Source organism: Stigmatopora argus, chromosome 23 (genome assembly GCF_051989625.1).
Source record: "Stigmatopora argus isolate UIUO_Sarg chromosome 23, RoL_Sarg_1.0, whole genome shotgun sequence".
NCBI classification, from domain to species: Eukaryota; Metazoa; Chordata; class Actinopteri; order Syngnathiformes; family Syngnathidae; genus Stigmatopora; species Stigmatopora argus.
The window spans coordinates 4,265,519-4,286,169 of NC_135409.1; the positions used below are offsets into that span (position 1 = coordinate 4,265,519).

Consider the following 20,651-nt stretch of genomic DNA (forward strand, 5'->3'; position numbering starts at 1 on the left):
AGAATGCGAATGTTCAATCCTTCCTTTAACCATGAACTTTATCAACACGACTTATGGTGAGATTTACAATGGACACTCGAGCCTCTCACATCTCCAACGTAGCCCTTTTCTCCCAAACTACACGTATTGTGCTTTATATAAGCTATACTCTTCTTCAAGTGTACGCAGTAATGTCATCTACCTAGACACTGCGGAGGACTGCACTGGAGGATAACAGCAATGCAAATGAGGCCTTGAAGCCAGAGCTTTTGTTTGAAGGAGACAGAGATAATGACGGAAGTACACCTAATGAAAAAAAAATGCATTAGCCCATCCAATTTCACCGCGCAGCGATAAGCATCTGTGTTCAAATACTCCATTGGCTAGGACGTAGAGGTGCATGCGTTATGAGTCCGACGATGTCACAGAGAGGCTCAGCAGCCATCGGGCAGGAAATCTACCATGCAGACACCGTAGGACGAACGTGGCGACTCAAAACATTAGTTGACGTTTTGTTTCTATTGTTAGCGGAATCATTAAAGATGATTGACTGGCAGCCATAAAGCTCCACCAATGTTAGACACTTGGGAAACGACTCGACGCAAGGACTGAAAATCTTTAACTGGAATTAGACGAGAACAGTAATACCTTGACATACGAGTGCCTCGACATGCGAGGAATTTGAGATACTAGTAAAATTCCGAGCAAATATATGCCTTGAGATACGAGCATACGAGACAGGCTGAAACGTGAGAGGCTGCTTATGATTTCTCGCCGCATCTCCCTCGTGCAAAGATCACTACAAGCACTTTTTTGCGTTAGTCAGTGCAGAATTAAGGGTAACACAATGGGTCCAAAGCAAGCCGGTGCAATGAAGGGTAGTGCGAAGAAAAGGCGTATAAAGACGATTGATATTAAGCACGAAAGAATCGAAAAACATGAAATGTACGCGTGACTGAGCTGGCTCGCCAATACGTATGGAGAAGCAGGAAGTTCGCCTCGAAAGTCGCGGTGGAATACATTAACCTCTTTGCCTTGGTTATTGCACAAGAAGGTTTCAATTTAGTGTAACGTAAGATTTAAACTTTTTTTAAGTGTGTGTATAGGAATCTAAGTTCATTTAAGTTAAATTTAAAGTTTATGTTACGTTACGAGCGCATCCGTCAAGTATCACCCTCTGTCCCATCCGCGAACTCTACGTTGTATTGAATAATGTCTCATTTTATTATTAAAAATCATAACCACTTGTTATTTTTAACTCTGTTAGTAAATGGTAAATTACAACCAATAAAAATGTGTTTTTCCATTGTAATATCCTGTTATTCTGTGTTTTTTTCCAGAGGGTGGGAAATAAATTAATTTGCATTTAGTTCATTTCTATGGGAAACGTAGATTTGAGATACGAGTAAATCGACATACAAGCTCAGTCCCGGAACGCATTGAGCTCATATCTCAAGGTATGACTGTAATCGAAATGAATGAAAGTTGACGATATCGATGAACAGAACTTCACCAATATTCTGTCAGCGGCAGATGTGTTTGCAGGTCGACTCCGCGACCGTACAGGACAAATAGGCCAGAAAAAAAACAGGCAGCTTGAAGCGGGCTTCTCTTTAGGCCGTGCCCAACTTCATCTTCAGTCATACAAAAACAAGCATGGCTGTCTGGGGGGGGGGGCTTGGGATCAGTACAAGGGCGGTTTGTGAGCGCCGTTGAAGCTCAATGTTGGGCCTGGAGACGTTAGGGCTTTGCAGACAAAAGATGCACTCAGACAGCGGGACACAAACAGAACCTTAGACGCTGATCCGAAGCGCACACACACACACAAACACAGATCCGCACAGCAGCCAGAGCAGCTGTGCCCACAGAGGGCGGTCCGGCAGGCGGAGATAAATGTGTGCTGAAGGCGAGACTTAAGGTGCCATTAAAGGAGGAGAGGTTGTGATAGAAAATGAGCACCCTGGGGTTTTTCCTGCACGCGCATTAAATCGGCTGGCGGGCGTGTTGGCCTACCTCCTTGACGACAATCCGGGCCCGACACGCACACTATGTCAGGATTACTTCCGAGCGATCGCCTCCTTTCAGTGGATGTTAAAAGATAATCTAATCACGCTAAAGGCCAAACAATAGCAACGGGTTCAGTGCCCATACACCTTTTGTCCCAGTGATGATGGGGCGGCCGTAGCTTGAGGAAAAGAGGTTTGGTAGCGGAAAAATAAGAGAAGGCAGAAGATGAGATGGGTGGAAGGCACGGAAGTGAATTGGAGGGAGTAAGTAGCCACAGATTGAGGACAATAAAAGGTGATTTATCAGGAATGAAGAGCCACTTGTTTTTGGCGACTTTGAGCCCAGACAAAGCGGCTCTGCAGCACTGCAAATGCAATTTGGGTGAAAGCTTTATTGAAAAAGAGACAAATCACCGGTGAAAAGAGTGAGTTTTACACATGAGTGGCATTAACAGTGAAACAGTTTCCAAGTATTTCAACTCGTAAAGCTTATCGCCACCAAGAGGAAACTTTTATATCTCCCCCCGAACTTGCGGCTATCCTCGCTAGGGTTCCTATTGGGTATAGTGTCACAATGGCTCAGGGTGCCAAGGCAATAGGACTGCAACCGTGGTGGTCAGATTAAACGGATCATTTAGGCGAGGTGAACGCCTCTGTGAATATCAATTAGCCAGCCGCTGAATAATTAAGGACAATCGTGTTTTTTAATTAGCCGACTGCCGCAGTTTGAGGCGAGGACCGAGGGGGTCGGAGAGAGAAGCCGTAGGGCGGCGGAATGATGAACACAGATGGATCGTGTCGTGTTCGACAACTCCACTTCCCTTATGGATCTGGCTGCTTTGTTTCACAACTATCTGGCGTTCTCTGCCACGAACGGTCACGCCAAACCCCGCCCGCCGAAATACTTGGATGCCGAAACAGCAATGACTGGAGCCATAAATTGTACGTAAAGCAAACCCATTCGCAACCTGCTTCGAGGCAATTCTTCATGCAGTCCTCATTTCACACCTCAGTGATGAAGCCATCTACACTGCAATATAATGACATGACTTGAAGTTACACTCGATGAAAATAATCTTACAGGGTCCCCAGATCGATAGGGCACAAATCAAATCTCATCACATTAACTAATGACACCTCATCCATAACCTTGTTGTGTTTTGCCCCGCCCCTCTCTCCCTCTCCTGCCTTGTCAGGAGTAACATCACAATCAATGCTCCCTGATGATGTCCACGCGAATGCTGCAGGATGGGGAAGTCATGGCTGCTCTCATCTATCAAGGAGCTTTGCCACAAAGTGATAGCAAAGCCATGGGCCTGGGGGGTGGTGCGTTCAGAGTGCTACAACAAGCAGAAGACGGGAGGGTTGGCGGGGTCAGAGGGCGATGCAATGTTACTGCGCTTTGGTGTTAATTGGCATGGTTGAGGTGTAGGTGGCATGAGGGAAAGATGGAAGCCTGGGAGAGTGATGGGTTAGCGTGTGCGACTGTGGATAGAATAAGAATGACAGATTGCAAGGGCAAATGCCAAAAGAGCTGGTGAATAAATGCTGGTACTGGTGGGGGCAGGGGTAGTTCTATATTTAAACAAGGCCATCGATGGAGGTTTGGGAGAAAAAAAAAAAGCTGTGGCTGGCAATATTTCCCCTTGAGCCAGCAATACTATTTATGTATTTTTATTTATATGGGAGAAATCCAGAGCTAGTGAGACAATAATTGTTTCTATTGGTTTTAAAATTGAGCATGGGTTTTTAATTTCGCTATCAAGTGTTTCCAAGTCAACATGGAGTACATCAAAATGAAGGGCTGGTAGGAGTACTGTGGTTTACGCGGCCATTATCAACTCAAACTTTTGAATGATTGGATCATGGGATCTCTTTGCACGATAAGTAATGAGTCCACGACCCCTTAGGTCAGAGAGGTGACCTTTCCAGGACAGGGACCAAGACTACAGGGCAAAGGCTATGCAGCAAAATACATATGTGCTGCACGTTGGCATCTAGCGAATTTGCGTGATTGCTTTCTATTAAGTGTCCTTGCAGTTTTAAACTCAATGACTTTGACCACAGGTCAAATGAACACGTAATGATCCTGAAACCGCCTGCTTGCACCTATTTACTTTTTTTTAGGCTTATTGGCTCATTATTTGGGGGAAATTGGAACAGTAGGATTATGCTAATCCAAGGATATTTTCAAAATGCCGGGTAAGCATCTGGAGAAATGAAAATTAATGAATTTTGAAGTCCTGGGATAGAACCATGAAAAATTCTTTCCCTTTCTACTCCCTGAAACTTTGAGCCCAGTGTCCTGTGTTGAAGACGGCAAGCCTGCCGCTGCAAAGGCACTGCTTGCCGAGAGACGATATCTGCAGATTGATTAATTAGCCGATCAGATGCCCGCAACGTAAACGGATTGATTGTTTGTCTCCAGGTTGGAGCCTCTGCCTCTAGCGCAAACCCTCGGGGCCCAACCTCTGGAGGTCCCTGCTCATCTGTCACGTCCAACATGCATGAATGAGATAGGAAGTGCTGAACCTTTATTACCAAGACATGGGGGAGCATATGTAAGAGGGTCTGAGCCGAGAAACCAGTCGTGGGGGGGAAACCGCGAGCACTACAGAAACGAGGTACTATAGAAGAAAGAACAGACTAAGGAGGAAAGACACAACAAGGTCAAATAATCATGAAGCTTTGCATCGGCAAAAGTGGAATCATCCCAAATTTGACTCTTATTTCCTGCGCCCAACGGAACTACTTTATTATTTCCTTCCCCACCTGGCACCACTTTCTCTCATTTTTTTTATAACGGCAAGGGTATGAGATAGTGGCAGTAACCCAAAATGTTTTTGCCTTCATTCAAAGAGAGAAAATGCCTCCGCATGTCTTCAGGAGAGGACAGTGAGTGACCTGAAAGCGAAGGGACGTCTTCTTGGCTTTAGAAAACAAAGGCGAGGTCAGGGGGGCAGAGGGAATGCTGGGGGGAAGAGAACAACCTTTGTCAGGTAGGAGGTGAGGAGAATGTCGACGGGAAGACAGGGGGGCAAGGACATGCGTGGCGTGCAAGAGACAGCGTCGGGATGTGTTGCTGGACGAACGTGCCTCGCCTGTCTTGTACTCCGGGAGCAGGAGAATCCTCCCCCGTCTCCATATGTTTGTTGCCTTGTGTGATCGTGGTAGTGTGGACATTTTGGAAATCTTTTCATCCATATTCATGGCAACCAGCAGCAGGTGGTCCTTGAGGTCTGCGAACGCTGGGCCAGGGGCTCACAGTCCGCCCCAGCATCTGTCCATCAAGTGCACATAAATGGATTCGGGGTCACCTCTAAGCTGCCGGCCGTTGAATTCACCCTGTTACCTCCCAGAAAAAAATCTTTTGGAGGCATTGCTGCACTGTTATTACTCCACTGTTTTGACATTTGTTTCAAACCCTACATTGGTTGGTTTCCTTGTTTGCTAGCTTGCTTTCAAAACAGCCTCTTGAATCAATCATTTTCTTTTTCCAGCTTTCCATGAGCATCCCTTTATTCCTCAACTTACCGTGTCGCCTCCTGCAAATGCATCTCCTGGAATTTTCAGCTCTTCGCGGGCTCCAGTCTGTCTTTGTTCTCTTCGTGTCAGTTTTGCCCACCGTTCAATCAAAACCTGCGCCGCAAGCGCTATTAACCTGAGCCATTACATTCACTTCCCACAAACTGATCCAGCTCTCCTGTCGCGCAAAGGATGAAGGCAGTCAACTATTTGTATATGAAAGAACCAGTATGCTCCAATGGAAAAAATCAAGCACAAATCCACCTCCAAAGTTTAACTGTTCCCTTTTCTAGCTTTTTTACCTAATGAACTTGTTAGCGCAATGCTGAAAAATGGCCCTGTCAAACAACATCTCATCAGCTGTTGTTGCAGACGTGCCCTAACACATTGCTCAGTCAAACCATCAATCAAACGAGGCGCTTGCATTTTACAGCCTTGCCGATGCCTACTCGCGGTGCCAATTAGCCGACAGCGTGAAGGCCTGCTGCAGGAGGAGTGCCAGCAAAGAGCTCGCCAATTAGGGCTTTCACCTCCCATCTGACCCCTTCGCAGGCACGACGTGTGGGCACCACACCCTGGCCGGGGTGAAGGCCAACACCACTGCCACCGTGCAAGGAATGGTTGAATGGATTCCCTCCGAATGGAGCGTGGGCGACAAAAATGAGGGTTAAAAGAAAAAAGGACATACAAAAGATAATAAACTGAGCTTTTTTTTACCCCCATAATGTTCCCGTCATCTGTTATATGGAGAGAAAAAAAGATTCGGAAGGATTTTTTTTTAATACCACCAAGAGGCACCAATTCAAAACCCAGCAAGTCTCCTTTAATACCGAGGAAATTAAATTGTCAGCACGTTATCAGCCCTGTCCAGTTGCCTATACCTCAAACACGACAGCAAGGAACATGGAGACGCAAGAAGAGGGAGGGAGGTGGCGAGAAAGTGCATCTGACTACAATTTATGTTTGCTAAAGCAAGATTGTGTGCGCCGACCAAGGATAAAGAGGACCAAGCAAATCTAAGGGGAGGCGGGGAAAGTTTTAACGAGTTTGACTTGTGACTCAGTTGGTGAAGAAGAAGAAGAAGAAGAAGAAGAAATATTTGGCCATTTAGCAATGTACTGTACATCAATAATTCAGTAAAGAGTTGCTTAGTCGTGATTTATCAGACCATTCAATTATTGAACCCCAGTACATTTCTTTTTATAGTTCTTGAGCCGAGATAGAACGCATGCCTCATTTGGGAGCCAATGTCAAAAGTGTGTGTTTTAAAGGATTGCATCATTAATGCTTACTCCTAAATTCGGCGTACAACTTGCTTTGACAATTTCAAGCACCAGGAGACAACATTTCAGATCAGGAAAGGTAAACAGAGTCAGTGTTCAGAGTGTGGAAAGATTGATGACTTTCAGTTTGATTGAAAATTCCGCCTTAAGGTTAGGGCCTGTGTATGACCAGTGATGGATTGGCTACTGGACCAGTGTGACTCGACAAGAGCCTGATTCGTTCAAAATCAAAAAAAAGGTAGGGCATGATGGAGTGTTGGTGGACTGTGAACAGCGTACATGCTTCCTAATATACAGCCTAAAGCATTTAGCATCATTTCAAGCCAATGTTTGTTTTGACCTCTGTACAATTTGTGTACCTGACAATTAACACCTGCGCATGACTGGCAGAACACGTGTGAACTCTGACACTGAATTCGGCGAACGACAGAACCGGCGAGTGAGTGACAAGCGGACCGCCCTGCCCACGCTTCGGTGAAGTTTCAATTACGAGGAGCTGGACTGGCTAGAAGGAAGGAGTCGAATTGTCACGAGGAAGGCAACAGAAAGGACGTGCGCTTCCACCGAGCCCGAGTTATGCTAAAGAACACTGGATTAAAGCTAGTTTCGGGTCCTCTGAATGGAACGTTCTCCATAATTGTGTTTTGTTTAGCTGCTTAACAGGTGTGGAGCAAAACAGGGACAATAAGATCCTGAATCAATGAGCTGAATTGAAATCTGACACACCATTTGAACTCCCACCTCCGTGGAACGCTACAAAATGCCGACTATTATAATTGGGTTGGGATGCGGCTTCAGAGGCGCTGGCTATTGTAGGTGAGCTTGGGGAGGCATAACTCTTCACATCATGGCTCTTGTTGTGCGTGAAGTTTAAGAGAGAATGCAGGGATCGCCGTGAACTGTATAATAATGAGTTTGGTGGGGAGTAATCGATAACACAGTCCACAGCAACTACGGCCAATGACAAATGTTTTCTGCGGCAATAACTGTGGAGAACAGGCTTCGGCTCAATTCACATTCAATTAAAAAAACATGTGGAAATACAGTCACTTGTGCAATAAAAACACCTGATTAAATATTGAACCACCGTCAAGTAAAACCAGATTTATACGTCATTTCTGAGTGGCGTGGGAGGAAATAATGCTTTGTCATCAAGAAAATGGGAGAACCTTGCGTGAAGGCATAAAACTGAAAGATGGTGAGGATCGGAAAAATCCAGTTCTACAGGGGAGATATTTACTGAGTGCGAGCTTAAGTCTCCAGTTTGTGTTCTGCCACTTCAGCTAATGTAAAATATGTGTGAGCGAGGTGGAGATCAATGAACTCTCGCCTGGAGTGATGCTTACACGCCAACAGACCTGACATTTGTCAGCGAGCTAGCCATGACCTGTCGATTTCCGCACACAAAATCCGCCTCGGTGGGCGGTGCGTTCGGAGGCAGTATAAAAAAAAAAGAAAAAATAAGTTTTCCAAAGTCATGGTACTCACATAGCGCTGAACGCGGAGCTTCTCGTCTTCACTGGCGATGCGCTCCCGGATGACGGCCTGGTGGATGCTCCCCTCGGCCGCGGCGCGTTCGGCTGACAGAATGCGGGTTACCTCGTCCTCCACGTGACGCTTGGCGTCGGCCTGAGATTGAGCCGACGCACGGGACTTTTCTGCCTCCAGCCTGTGGACCATTAACCATGTGAGGTTAACTTTCTCTACTTGTGGAGTATCTCAGAATTTATTCATTTTCAGTACCGCTTATCCTCACAGAGGTTGCGGGGGGAGCTGGAGCCCAACATGGGCACAAGGCGGGGGTCACCCTGAATCAGTCGCCAGCCAATCGCCGAGAGCTCGGAGACAAACAACCAATGGCAGGCATAGCTAGGGGCAAGTTATACTATTCAACCAGCCTACTATGGATGAATTTTGGGGATGTGGGATAAAACCGGAGTACCCGGAGAAAACCCACGCAAGCCTGGGGTGAACATGCAAAGTCCATACAGTGAGGACCGACCTGGTATCTTAGAATGATTTTCAAAACGGTCACAAATGCAATTAGGAACTTAAAAAAGCCAAGAAAGATGCTTATACGCAATAATATTGATTTTCAAAATGTGTCAGGAGAACCAGCTGTCCACACGCCTTTGGAAATACAGTCAGCGAGCACGTCTCCGACAATTGAAACGCATTTGTATTGTTTCCAAATCATTTGCAGGGGAGTGCGATTGTCAATATTTAACGGCTGGAAAGCGCACGTTACCTTCACGGCAGCGTTAAACTCCTTGCAAAACCACCATCTGAACCCTAGTTACTGAGCTCTGGTAGTTACCTAGCAACACGCTCCCTGTGCAGCGACAGCGCGTTTGATTAGAGAATAGGAGAAACGTCCCTGAAAGCCCCTGAACAGCCTCCTCTGCTCGAATCAAGTGGTGAGGTAAAATAAACACAAAACACACAAAGACAATGTCAGGGCGAATTATGACAGACTGAAAGAAAGGATTCCAATAAACTTGGAGTCAGATCCTGAGAGATAGCAGAAAGACAGTTAGAGGCAGGTGAGTACTTACTGTCGGAGTGAAAAATTGTTCAGTGACAATTTTTGCCGAAATGTTCAACAATACAAAGGCGCCCCAGAGAAAGAGTGGTTAGCAAGTCTGCCTCGCAGTTTAAAGATTGAGGGTTCCATCACCAGTGAGTTCTGATCTTCTCGTTTGGAGGTTGGATGTTCTCCTCAGGCTTGTTTGGGTTTTCTCCGGGTAATCTGGTTTCCTCCCACAATCCCAAAAACATGCCAGGTATGAGGGTATGCATGAGCATGGTTGTCTGTCTCCTTGTGCTTTGCGATTGGCTGACGACCAATTCGGGGTATCTCCCGCCTGCTGCCCATAGTCGGCTGGGATAGGATACAGCACTCCCCACAACCCTTATGAGGATGAGCTGTCCAGAAATAAATGAATATCCCCAAATCACCAATGTCTGGAGGACATTTTTTTTAAATTTATTGGTGTGTACCGAAATGGGGCTCATGTTTGAGCTAAGATTGAGTAAAAACTATAAATTCATCCTATGTTTGCAATACTGAACATTTACAATGTAATGTAATTTTCCAGGAAATGGTACAGACGCTCCCCTACTTGCGAACATTCGACTTACGAACATTCGACTTACGAACAACGGTACATACGAACATGTCTGCAAATTGCGTTTATGTCGAAAAATGTTCGTAAGTTCAATTTTGTATTGCGCGCCTTTTTCCGAGTAGTGCTTCTTTCCGCCGCTAATACCGACGCCTGGCGCTGTGAGCGCTCAGCTCACCCAGCATCCACCTTCCTCTGCCCAGTTCGTTGCAGTGCGTAAATTGCGCAAGTGCGTGACGTATCTCCAGTGTGCAAAGAACCTTTTTCATTTGTATCATTAAATATCTCGTGCATCCATTATTGAATATGGTTGGTGAAAAGCGAAAGGCTTCTAGTGAGGGAGTTGCAAGGAAGAGGCAAGCCATTTCATTTGAAACGAGTGGCAATAATAATGAAGCTTGATGCGCGTGAGAGTGGTGAGCGTTGCACATATATGTACAACTTGAATCGTTCGACCGTCAGTACCATTTATAAACAGAAAGATCGAGCAGCAGGACCCAAATATTGAACGTTGCACAAAGTTTGCAAATCAATTGAATGATGCCATACAGTGCTACCGCATCATTTATGATGAAAAAAAGAAGAAAACAGTGCAATCGTCGTTAGATCGCTTCTTTTGGCCAGTTTCTAATACATAAATCTCTCTCTCTCTATACAGTACTGTACATATTCTCTCCATTTCATTAAATGTTTTTTTTATTACAAACCAATGTGTGTTACTTATACAAGCCTTAAACATACACATGCACTTATATAAACCTTCAATATACTTATATAGGCCTTAAACATAAATTATAATACAATATATAGCACTGAATCAACTTACAAACAAATTCAACTTCTCAACAATCGCTCGGAACCTAACTCGTTCGTAAGTAGGGGAGCGTCTATACTATCTGTTCCTAATAAAACCCATCACTGATTTTTGGTCATCTAGCCACACTAGGAATTACATAATTTAATAATACAGTCCAAATCAATTTAGATTCCCCAGTGATGACCCCGAGCAGCAACACAATGTGCACGATGATGACAGGCAAGTCCTGTCGGGTGCCTCCGAGGCGCCCTCAACCCGCCGAAATGTTAACGAGCGGTGACGAACAGGGTGCGATGGGAGGCTCCGAAACGTCCACGGAAGGGAAAACGTGAGTTGCCGCACGCTGACATGTTTGGCCCCGGAGCAAGCCGAGCAAAGACAGAGTGAGGAGTTGGAGAAAGAGATGGAGTGAAGCCAGCCATGTCCGCTCCCACAGTCCGCTGGGCCGCACGCGTCAGCACACGCCATCCATCACAGGGGCTTGGACTCCCACTCCCTCACGCGAACACACACACACACACACGGCGGATAGTTCCTAATAGCCCTTTATAGTCACCATTTCCCCACAACCTGCACTTCAAAAGCTGGCTTCCCTCAAAAAGTGTACGTGTACAAAAATCGGAGGCAGATGGCCTGCAGGCGTCAGCATCCATCCAATCATTTTGAAAATATCCGCTAAAATTACACCAAACCATGTTAAAAATAAACGCATAGTCAATAAAGAACGTCTGGCAAAGGAAAAGAGTATTTCCACAGACTTCCTCACAAGTGCTAAGCCAAGCATAGACGGCTATCACTAGCTGGATGCTATCTGTCTGCCTCGCCTCAATCACTTTCCAGCCTTTATTGCACTCTCTCGGGGATCTGAGACGCATTTTTCATTTGGCTGTAAAGGATTGACGCCAGGTGGGGGAGAGCGTGTTGCGAAAGAGGATGCTTCAGTCCAAAAAGGGGGGTTAAAAAAAAGATTTTGGAGGACATGGGATGATGGTTGCCCTGAGACTGCAAGTGTGGAAGTGGTAACGCAATTTTCTGCGGCGATCTGGAAATTCAATCAGAGCGTATGTTCCAAGTGAACAGCTTGGTTGGCGCGGTGGATTGTGATGGGCTAAACGCATGCTGTGTTATAGATGAAAGCACTCAAGAAGGGCCGACACCTAACAGGAAGTCATGCAGTATGCTGACAATGTTATGGCTTCGGTGTTGAGCAAAGTGCGGTTGTGAGAAGGTTGGCACCGAGCGATGCTTCCAAAACAATTGGTGTCTAAACGCAGGTTGTCAAGCTTGAATGGTGGAACACCAAATTGCGTATTATTGTCACTGACATGAGTCCAATGGCCAAGGGAGGAAGTACATGGGTTCTGGGGTTGGCTCCAATGGCGTTGGATGGAAACCAATAGCTGTTTAGAGGGAGGAATTTTATTTACATTTGTTAGCCAGTTTTCCATATAACTACTCTCTCGTGTTGTATGTGATTTGGCCTGTTTGGCTGCCACTTCTCCAGAAATTGTGCTAATGTTTTTCATCCGTGGGCCTGAAACCATGTCCGATTATTATTATTATAACATACATCCCTATTCTCAACTAAATAAACATTTCGGCTTCCATTGACACCAAATTAGACTCGACGAATGTCATCTTCAATGGCAGTATAGGAGTTAAATTACATCCGATTGCCTTTTTTCGACAAAATACTTCATATAATTCTACCCCCTGCCCCCCCCAAAGCACACAGCTCCCACCTGAATTCCTCAATATACTTTCTGTCTCTACAAAACATGAATTTTTAGTCATCTGTTGGCGATTCATGTCGATACAGCGCACCGAGCTGGATGAAGTTCGGCAAAAGCAGGCTGATACAAAGGCATTTAAAGGCACTATGCAATATTGATGTTCGAAATAATGTCAACGAATGCTGGCCATGAATATTTGATGGCCGCAATGCGCTCTCTCCGACACGTCTATGCGGGCACATAAACACGGCACACCTGACTATGAAAGGGTGTTAAAAATTAAGTGAGCACAATGAATGGAGCAGATTTAGAAATGCTGGAACATAAAAGCGTTTTTGTATTCGACTCTCCCTGCAATCAAACGGCAACAATAAAAAAAGATAACTGCATGGGTCTTAGAAAGTATGATTGTGGCTGATTAGAAGCATATGGTCAGCTTTTATCGTGCCTGTTTAAATATGCAAAACGGTGCGTAATCCTCAAGAGAGACAAAAAAAAATTCTCACGAGAAAATGTAATAAAGACCATGCTGGGTCAGACTGCTCTGTTTAAATAGTCAATTAATAATCTCGACGTGGACGACCAAGCGTGAAGTGTCGACGAAAGGACAGTTTGATGGAAGAGCGACGTCTCGTACTATTTCACTTCATTTACGGCTTGAAGGTTCCGCAAAAAAAAACAAGACTTTAAACCTTTTCCTTCAAAGTGACGCCAACTTTTTGTTACTCTGTTTAAACTTCACCTCAAACTCGGAAAGAACTTACTGTACCTTATTTTGGATTTCTTCCACAGCATACTGATTTGTTGCAAATCATTTAATATGAGCTGCTGTATCAGCCTAACAAAAAAATAGCTTTAGTTGAAAGCTGTAAAAAAAAAACTGTCAGGCTCCTATTAATTTGAATACAGTAATAAAGACATTCACAGATGTAACAGTGTGGCGTTCACAGTACTTTCATCAAATATGGCCAATTCATTGCTTGATATTGTGAAGCAGCCAATGTCCTCAGGCAACACATGATTGGATTATTGGATATCACAGCTTGTGTTCATAAATGTGTAATAGGTTTGTAACGGTAAATGTATTTGACTTTTTCAGAAAGCGACGGGAAACGAGCCTAGCGGTCATCTGGTTCTTGGAAATTGCCGTTATTGGAAGTAGTCGGTGGTAGTTTTCTTTAACAAAAGTGAACCAAACAATTTTTGTTAAACTAAGATATCAACCTAACCCTGTACCACTCCACTTGTGTGTACAATTGTAAAGAGGTCAAAGCAAATATGGTCATTGAACACAGCAGAGGAGAACTGAGTGTTATTTTTCGAGAACTGCGGTCTAATTTCATTTCAGAGCTTTCGGGCTTAAAAATCAATTGCCGGAAAAAAAATCACAAGACGCCCACATACATTCAAGAACAGCTGATGATTGCTTGTTTATGGCTGCATTTTCCACTTCCCTCGCACAAGAAATGAGGGCTTGAAAGCTGCCATGATGTCCATTAATTGCAAGGAGGGAGCAATTGTGAGGCACTTACTCCTTTGAACAGACATCAATAAATGTGGTGCAGGAAGACGCCGCGTTGAAAATCAAAAAGAAAACTCCCCAAAAAAACAAAAATAACAACCATTTGTGCCAGGCAATTTTCTCTCAAATGAGTCTGAAGAAGGAGGTTAATCAATAATCTAACACTAGCTTCTCTTCCATCGAGGCAGGTTGTGTTTTGGGGGTGTTTAGCCACTAATCACTGTGGTCTATTCACCAGGGTCCGCTGGACGGCGTCCAGGTCTATTAAAGAGGGGGCTCAACACCGCAGAGCACCTGCTTGCTTGCTCCTTTACCTATGAACTGAAGACTTCGTCTGTCTTGAGCGGGGCTAATGGATGGCCCGACTTTACATCCAGGAAATTACTTCAGGTTTAGCGCCCTCCCTTCGCGGGTGTGATTAATTGATCCGGAGAAGACCGAGAGAAGAAAAGTGCTGATGCACTTCGGAAGGAAAGCAAATTGGAAACGTGGCGGGGATCGAAAGAGACGAATGCTGACCTTTATGACTATTAATGAAAGTGGGCAAACGTCAGAAAATGAAATCGGAGTTATTTAACAATAACAACAGCAGCTTTTCCAGAATTGTCAAATGGCCAACCTTCTCGTAGTGGATGCGAGTTCGTAGAAGGTACTACAACACGTCTATTTTGGCGTCTCACCAAGCTTGTAGGTCTCGCTCCGCCTTGACCCTCTGCTTCTCCAAGCCTTCGGACAGCTCGTCGCTGATTCTTTTCTTCACGGCTTCTTCGTCAACTAAGCAGAAAAGAGAAAATTAAGACAATGGGCGATCATGCAACTTGCGTGTTAAGGACACTTGTATGTTCCACAAATGAAATGACTCCCAACACACCGGTATGCTCACATTCCTGAAACCTTATCTGGCTATATTCATGTCAGGGACATCACACGTGGACGCCTCTCGTGTCCTCGCCGCTCTATCTTGGCAGGTAATTAAGCATGAAAGTAAAGATGGCAGCCAGCGACCAGGCCAAAACGTGCTCGGAAGACACAAGTGCCACACGGTGCCCCGCATGAAACGGGGGATGTGTGTGTGGAGATTACACTCGCACTGCATTCGTTAGATGGGATAATCCCTATTGTCGGAGGCTATTATAACCTGGTAAAATGTATTAACAGCGAGGCAGAGAAAAGGCACACATACACACAAAGACAATTTCCCCTAAAGACGCTAAATGTTAATATAGACTAGCTTTTGTGGAGAAAGTAAATTTAATAGTCATAATGGAAACATGGCTGATGATTCAGTGGCGGGCCGTCAGGGCCTTCAAGGCCTTCTCTGCTGGCCTAAGAAATATCTGAATCATATATTCTATTTTGTCCATCAATACTTAATCAATAATCAAATAATTCCAAATTGTCTGTTAGCTTCCTTTCATTGCTTTTCCCCCTTGTTGCACTGATTCCAGATGTGTTTTCATATTGAAGCATTTAACCAATCACATTTCAGCCATTATTTGTTGCCAGGGTCAGAAATCTGCCTCAAAGCCTTCACAATCAGTTCTGCAGGCTCTGCTGCACTAAACAAGCATCGATAAGACTGTTGCTTTAACCAATCAGATTTCGAGTTGGCAACACCACAATGCCTTGTCGCAGGCGTAGGGATACGTCATCGCTTTCACCAACTATGATTGGCTAGTGATTAGCCTGAGCTACCAAAGTGTATCTGTAGCGAGCTGCACAAGCAAATATATTGTTGTGTTGATTTAAAGCCATTTTCAAGACGGACTATGCCAGAAATACGACAGGACAGGCTCGAATTTCAGCATTAGCTTTGATGGCGATAGAAAAGAAGCAAGAAAGAAAGAAGGATGGATATTGTGTACAGTTAAAAAGGATTTTTGGTGAGTAAAATATGGCTATATTCCTAAATAATATTTCAATTGTGGGCACGGTTCTGATATCTGAAAAGCTCTAGTGTTTGTATTAAAGCTCCAGTGTTTGTATTTAATCACTAAATGCTGCTAGGAAGTGGATTTTACCCCATTTTAGTGCAATTTTTGCCGTTTCGCCATTGACGTCCATCGCCGTCTTTTCCCGGGAAAATCACCCCCCGGCCCGGTTGTAATATCTGAAAAGCTCCAGTATTTGTATTTAATCATTTAATGCTGCTAGGAAGTGGATTTTACCCGTTGAAGGCGCTACGAGAAAATGCACGGACTGCCACTGGCAGTAACTTTATGGAAGGAATTTACAGTGTATGGAAAATCCAAGTCTTCTTAATCTAAACTTGTTTCCAGCACATCGAACTAAATTCCCATCTTGCCAACAGTTTTTTGGGAATATAAAACTCTGGCAAGAAATAAGTTAAACCTCACCTCACTATCTACATAGTACACTAAAATTCCTCACACATTAGCCTCCTTGGTTACAAATTCAACTTACCTTCACAAGAACGACAACGCATTGGCGATAAACTTTCCCCCACGCCGTAAAACGCCGGCTAACAAGAGCGGAAAATATGAGCGGCTCGGTACAATAAAGAGGTGACGTTGATCAGGCGGAGACATCATTCACGCCTCAGCCGACGTGTTTGACGGTGGCAAAAAGCATCATTGATCAACAATGTAACAACTCCATCAGGATCAGCCATGGGCCATTTAAAGGGTAAATGTTAGAAATATGAATTAACCGCTAAGTCAAGTCCACAGGGTAAATAATGAAAAACAATCCGAATTGAAAATTGAAAATCCAATATTACATTCAACTCAAATGAAATATCAAATTCCAATATTGAACTGCATTGATTTCAATTAAAATCACATTTGATTTAATTCCATTTCAATCCACACAATCCCGCAGGGAGTTTCATGTTGGCTTAGTGCTAATGAGTATCCAGGATGAGTGAGTTTCCCATTCCAAATCTACTAAAACTCATTAATTTGATCCCAAATTGGCCTCCAGCAACCAATTAACAAGCACTGATTCCTATAAATTAGTTCATTTGTCTTCTCTCTCTTATAAAGTTCAAATCCAATGTAGCAGGCAAAGTGGGGACTATTGAGATGTCATTAAAATGACGCAGTAGGTTAATAAACTCTCCGGAATAATAACATCAAGTTCATAAACCAAATTATTTGCCCCATACCAACCTGTACCAGGATTTGACGTGAAAAAATACGGTATTGCTTTTTAACTGAACAATAAAAATAAGGCACAATTGTCAAGCAAGAAGCGAAGGTCCACACACAAGATGGCGTCACGTCTGAAGCGTTCACTTTAGAAAATAAGCCAAACTGGGATTTGCACCAAGCCTTCAAAGTGCTTCCGCTGAAAATTAGCATTTAGCTTTTCCATCAAACGTAATACAGTAATACCTCGACATACGAGCAATTTGAGATACGAGTAAAATTTCGGGCAAATATTTATCTTGAGATACGAGACAAATTTTGATATACGAGCAGACAGCGGACGCGAGATGCTGCTCATAAGAACATCATGGGCACTGTCTCTCTCCCGGCAACTCCCTCGTGTAATGTCTCTGGTCGCAACTCCCTCGTGTAATGTCTCAACGAGCACTGGGCGGAGCGTTGCATTTTTTTCAGTGTTTTATTTTCCCGTTAGTCAGTGAAGAATGGCGTATATACTACTACTCGTTGGCAACTGGTCGTGCGTTATCCTATTGTGAGGACTTTTGTGTGCATCATTTTGGGAATATTTTGAAGGGAAGACAAAAGCAAACAAGCTTCGATAGGTTGCATCTGAAAGTCAGGGTGGAGGCGGGGCAAATAGAGCCCACCCGGGAGAAGAAAGGTATCAAAATTTAAAACAAAATTAGAATTACGTTTAGTGTAAGGTTAGATGAAACTTATTTTTGAGTGTGTATGCATCGTAATCCAAGTTCATTAAAATTAGTTTGTTATGTTACAAGCGCGTTGCCGTGCAAAAAGTCTCCCCCCCCTCTCTATCTGTTCCCGTCTCTCTCCCCTCCACGAAATCTGTCTAATTTTAGTACTATTAAACACATTTCAGTACTATTAAACCATTAGTTATTTGTTACTTTGTTAATAGATGGCGAATTAGAACAAATAAAAATGTTTTTCCAATCCAATATCCTGTTTTGGGTGTTTTTTCAGATGGTTGGAACGAATTAATTTGTTTTTAGTTCATTCCTACAGGAAACGTCCATTTGAGTTACAAGTAAATCGACATATGATTTGAGTCCCGGAACGAATTAAGCTAGTATTTCGAGGTACCACTGTAATTAAAAGGCTTCAATGTTCAGGTGAGCTAGAAAAAGTGCCACCTTTGTAGTATCCTTTCCTGGAGAGCAACATCCCACTAACTGGCGGCCCGCCACGGGGGTCAACGAGCTCCTGATACGTTAAACCCTCTTCGGGGGGGCCTACGCTTTGGGCCAGTCGCGGTTTGGCCTCCGCAGAGCCCCGTGGCAATCCCAGAGTAGCGGATGTAAATGTTAAAAAGATTAAAAACTCATCTGAACGCGTGGCCCCCCCATGCTTTTCTCGGCACCAATCACGGAGCCTCGTGGAAAGCCCGGTGCAAGATGAAGAAAAAAAAACCACCAGGCCAACTATTGCCGAAAGAGATAATAGACGAAGGCAAATTGCATTTCTCATCAGGGCTTTCATTAACCCCGGGACCCTCGTGGAAGGCCTAATCTGTAACATTAACACTTGCTCACGATTCCGCGCTGGAGTCTTCGCGCACCTTTTGCCATGCTTATATCAGAACGAGTATTTATTAAAAAAAAATTAAATCCACCCTAGAGCGGACAGGTAGGTACAAAATCATTTTTTTTTCTCAATCGTTCCGAATCTTCTTAACTGACAGCTCTGAAGTGGTTCTAGATAACAAGGAACGTCAAAAGGAAAAAGTGCCACACTTGACGTTCCACACATGCTACAATGCCTTTGAGATGGGCAGCTATTATAAATATATAATATACAAGATCGCCGAATCTTGTGTGTGTGTTAATATGCTGCATGAATATTTACGATGCAGTGGTCAAAAAAGTGTCAGGAGATTTTTAACCTTAAAGGTGGCGGAATCCGGTCACGCTCCAAAAAGTCAGAGCCCTGCAGCGCTTTTTTTAAACAAGCCTTTAAACTTAGTAAAACATTTTCCATTTATTTAAAAGACGTTGAGGTCATGATTCTATTTTAATATTCTATTCAAAAAAAAAAATTCAATTTGTGGTTCGGGGACTGAGGCCTTCAATATTTTAACAATTTTTTAACAAGACTCTACCTTGACCATATTCACTTATTTGAAAAACACATTTCAGTTCTGCTAGTCTTAAAAATGTTATTGAAGTAAAAGATGTGAAAAAAATATCTTTTAAAATGGGGTCAAAGATGTACTTCAATAATAAACAGTAATAATACTCGCAGTGTGTACTACAATGATTATACTTGGAAAGTTTAGTGGAATCCAATGTAAAATAAATGTAAAAACTACTGAATTAAGGACTCAAGGTCCGTGCCTTGCTTCGGCTGTTTTTTTTTACATTTCTTTAACGAAAAAAATGGTGCAACCTCTTTGAAAAAGAGTAAACCTTTATTTAAAATCCATCATTGTGGTGTGAAATGAACGTCTAGTCATCTTAAGCGGCAAAAGATGGTCTTGAAAAAATAGTAAACTTAACCGTCCGAGTGTCCGAAATGGAATTTAATGTTAAAGAAGGGCAAATCTAAAATGCACTGCTCATACGCACTTGTCTTTTCTGCTGCCTACTGGCTTATTGTGCCAAACTGCAGAGGTGTCGTTTTAATCACAGAAGTCACTGTGGCGTGGCACAAGTTGGCCTTTTTTTTTTTTTAATTAGCACGCTGATTGGGCACCGTAAAGGACGGGGGATGCCTGCTTGCCCACACCCCGTCTCTCTATGCCCACTCATCCGCCACGCGCCTCTCTGTGTGCGTAATGAGCAACATTCAAATGTCCTCAGCCCAGCCGGTCCGGGAAACCTGCACCCAACTTTTAGAGAGGGAGAAGTTACAAAAAAAGCCGGATTCTACCTTGTCAGAATCATTATTAGTCATGTTCTGCAGGTAACGACCGCGCAAATGTCCATCATGCTCAGCGGTAATTAGCTACTAATTTATTAACATGACTCGGATGAGAGTATAGCCGAGCATGAATCAAAAGAACCAAAAGTGTGAGTCGTCTTAAAGTAAACATGTGCACAATAAACATGATTAAAATTCCAAATGTAGCCGCACATTAAAATTAATCCCCGGACACTTCATTCTCGAAGAACCTCTAATTAACTTTGACGAGGAGGCGCGCCGTCCCCCGTATAACTCATAATGAAATGAGTCATTATGGAAAATGATTCTGCTCTTATATTGCATGTATTAACTTTTCATTGTTAGGATGACAAGAAGTTTGTCTGCCCGCCTCCAGGGAAACATGCACGTAGGCTTTATCTATATAAACTCACATTATATTTGACACCAATGCAAATGTGAGTTGTTGTTCTTTGCAGGGCTCCAGAAAAATGATTTTTCTGGGAGCACAGTGGGCTCTAATTTTAGGCTCCCTCCAGGGCCGCTTTTTGCTATGGGCAATGTGGGCAATTTCCTAAGGCGCAATCAATTTAGTGGAAAATGAGAGCCAGCCCCAAATTTTTTCAATTCAGATTATGTTAGGTATTTTA

The 20,651-nt window shown here is 43.7% G+C and overlaps 1 protein-coding gene across 6 annotated transcripts in view; it reads right to left on the minus strand.

Moving 5' to 3' along the window:
* chchd3a (coiled-coil-helix-coiled-coil-helix domain containing 3a) overlaps nt 1-20,651 on the minus strand; it is a 41,723-nt gene that overhangs the window by 18,265 nt on the left and 2,807 nt on the right. For all 6 annotated transcript variants that reach the window (XM_077594232.1, XM_077594231.1, XM_077594230.1 and 3 more), the window contains 2 exons: nt 14,671-14,764; nt 8,282-8,462 (listed from right to left, as the gene is read on the minus strand). In XM_077594232.1, coding sequence (XP_077450358.1) covers nt 8,282-8,462; nt 14,671-14,764 — 275 coding nt within the window. The remainder of the gene's footprint in view (nt 1-8,281; nt 8,463-14,670; nt 14,765-20,651) is intronic.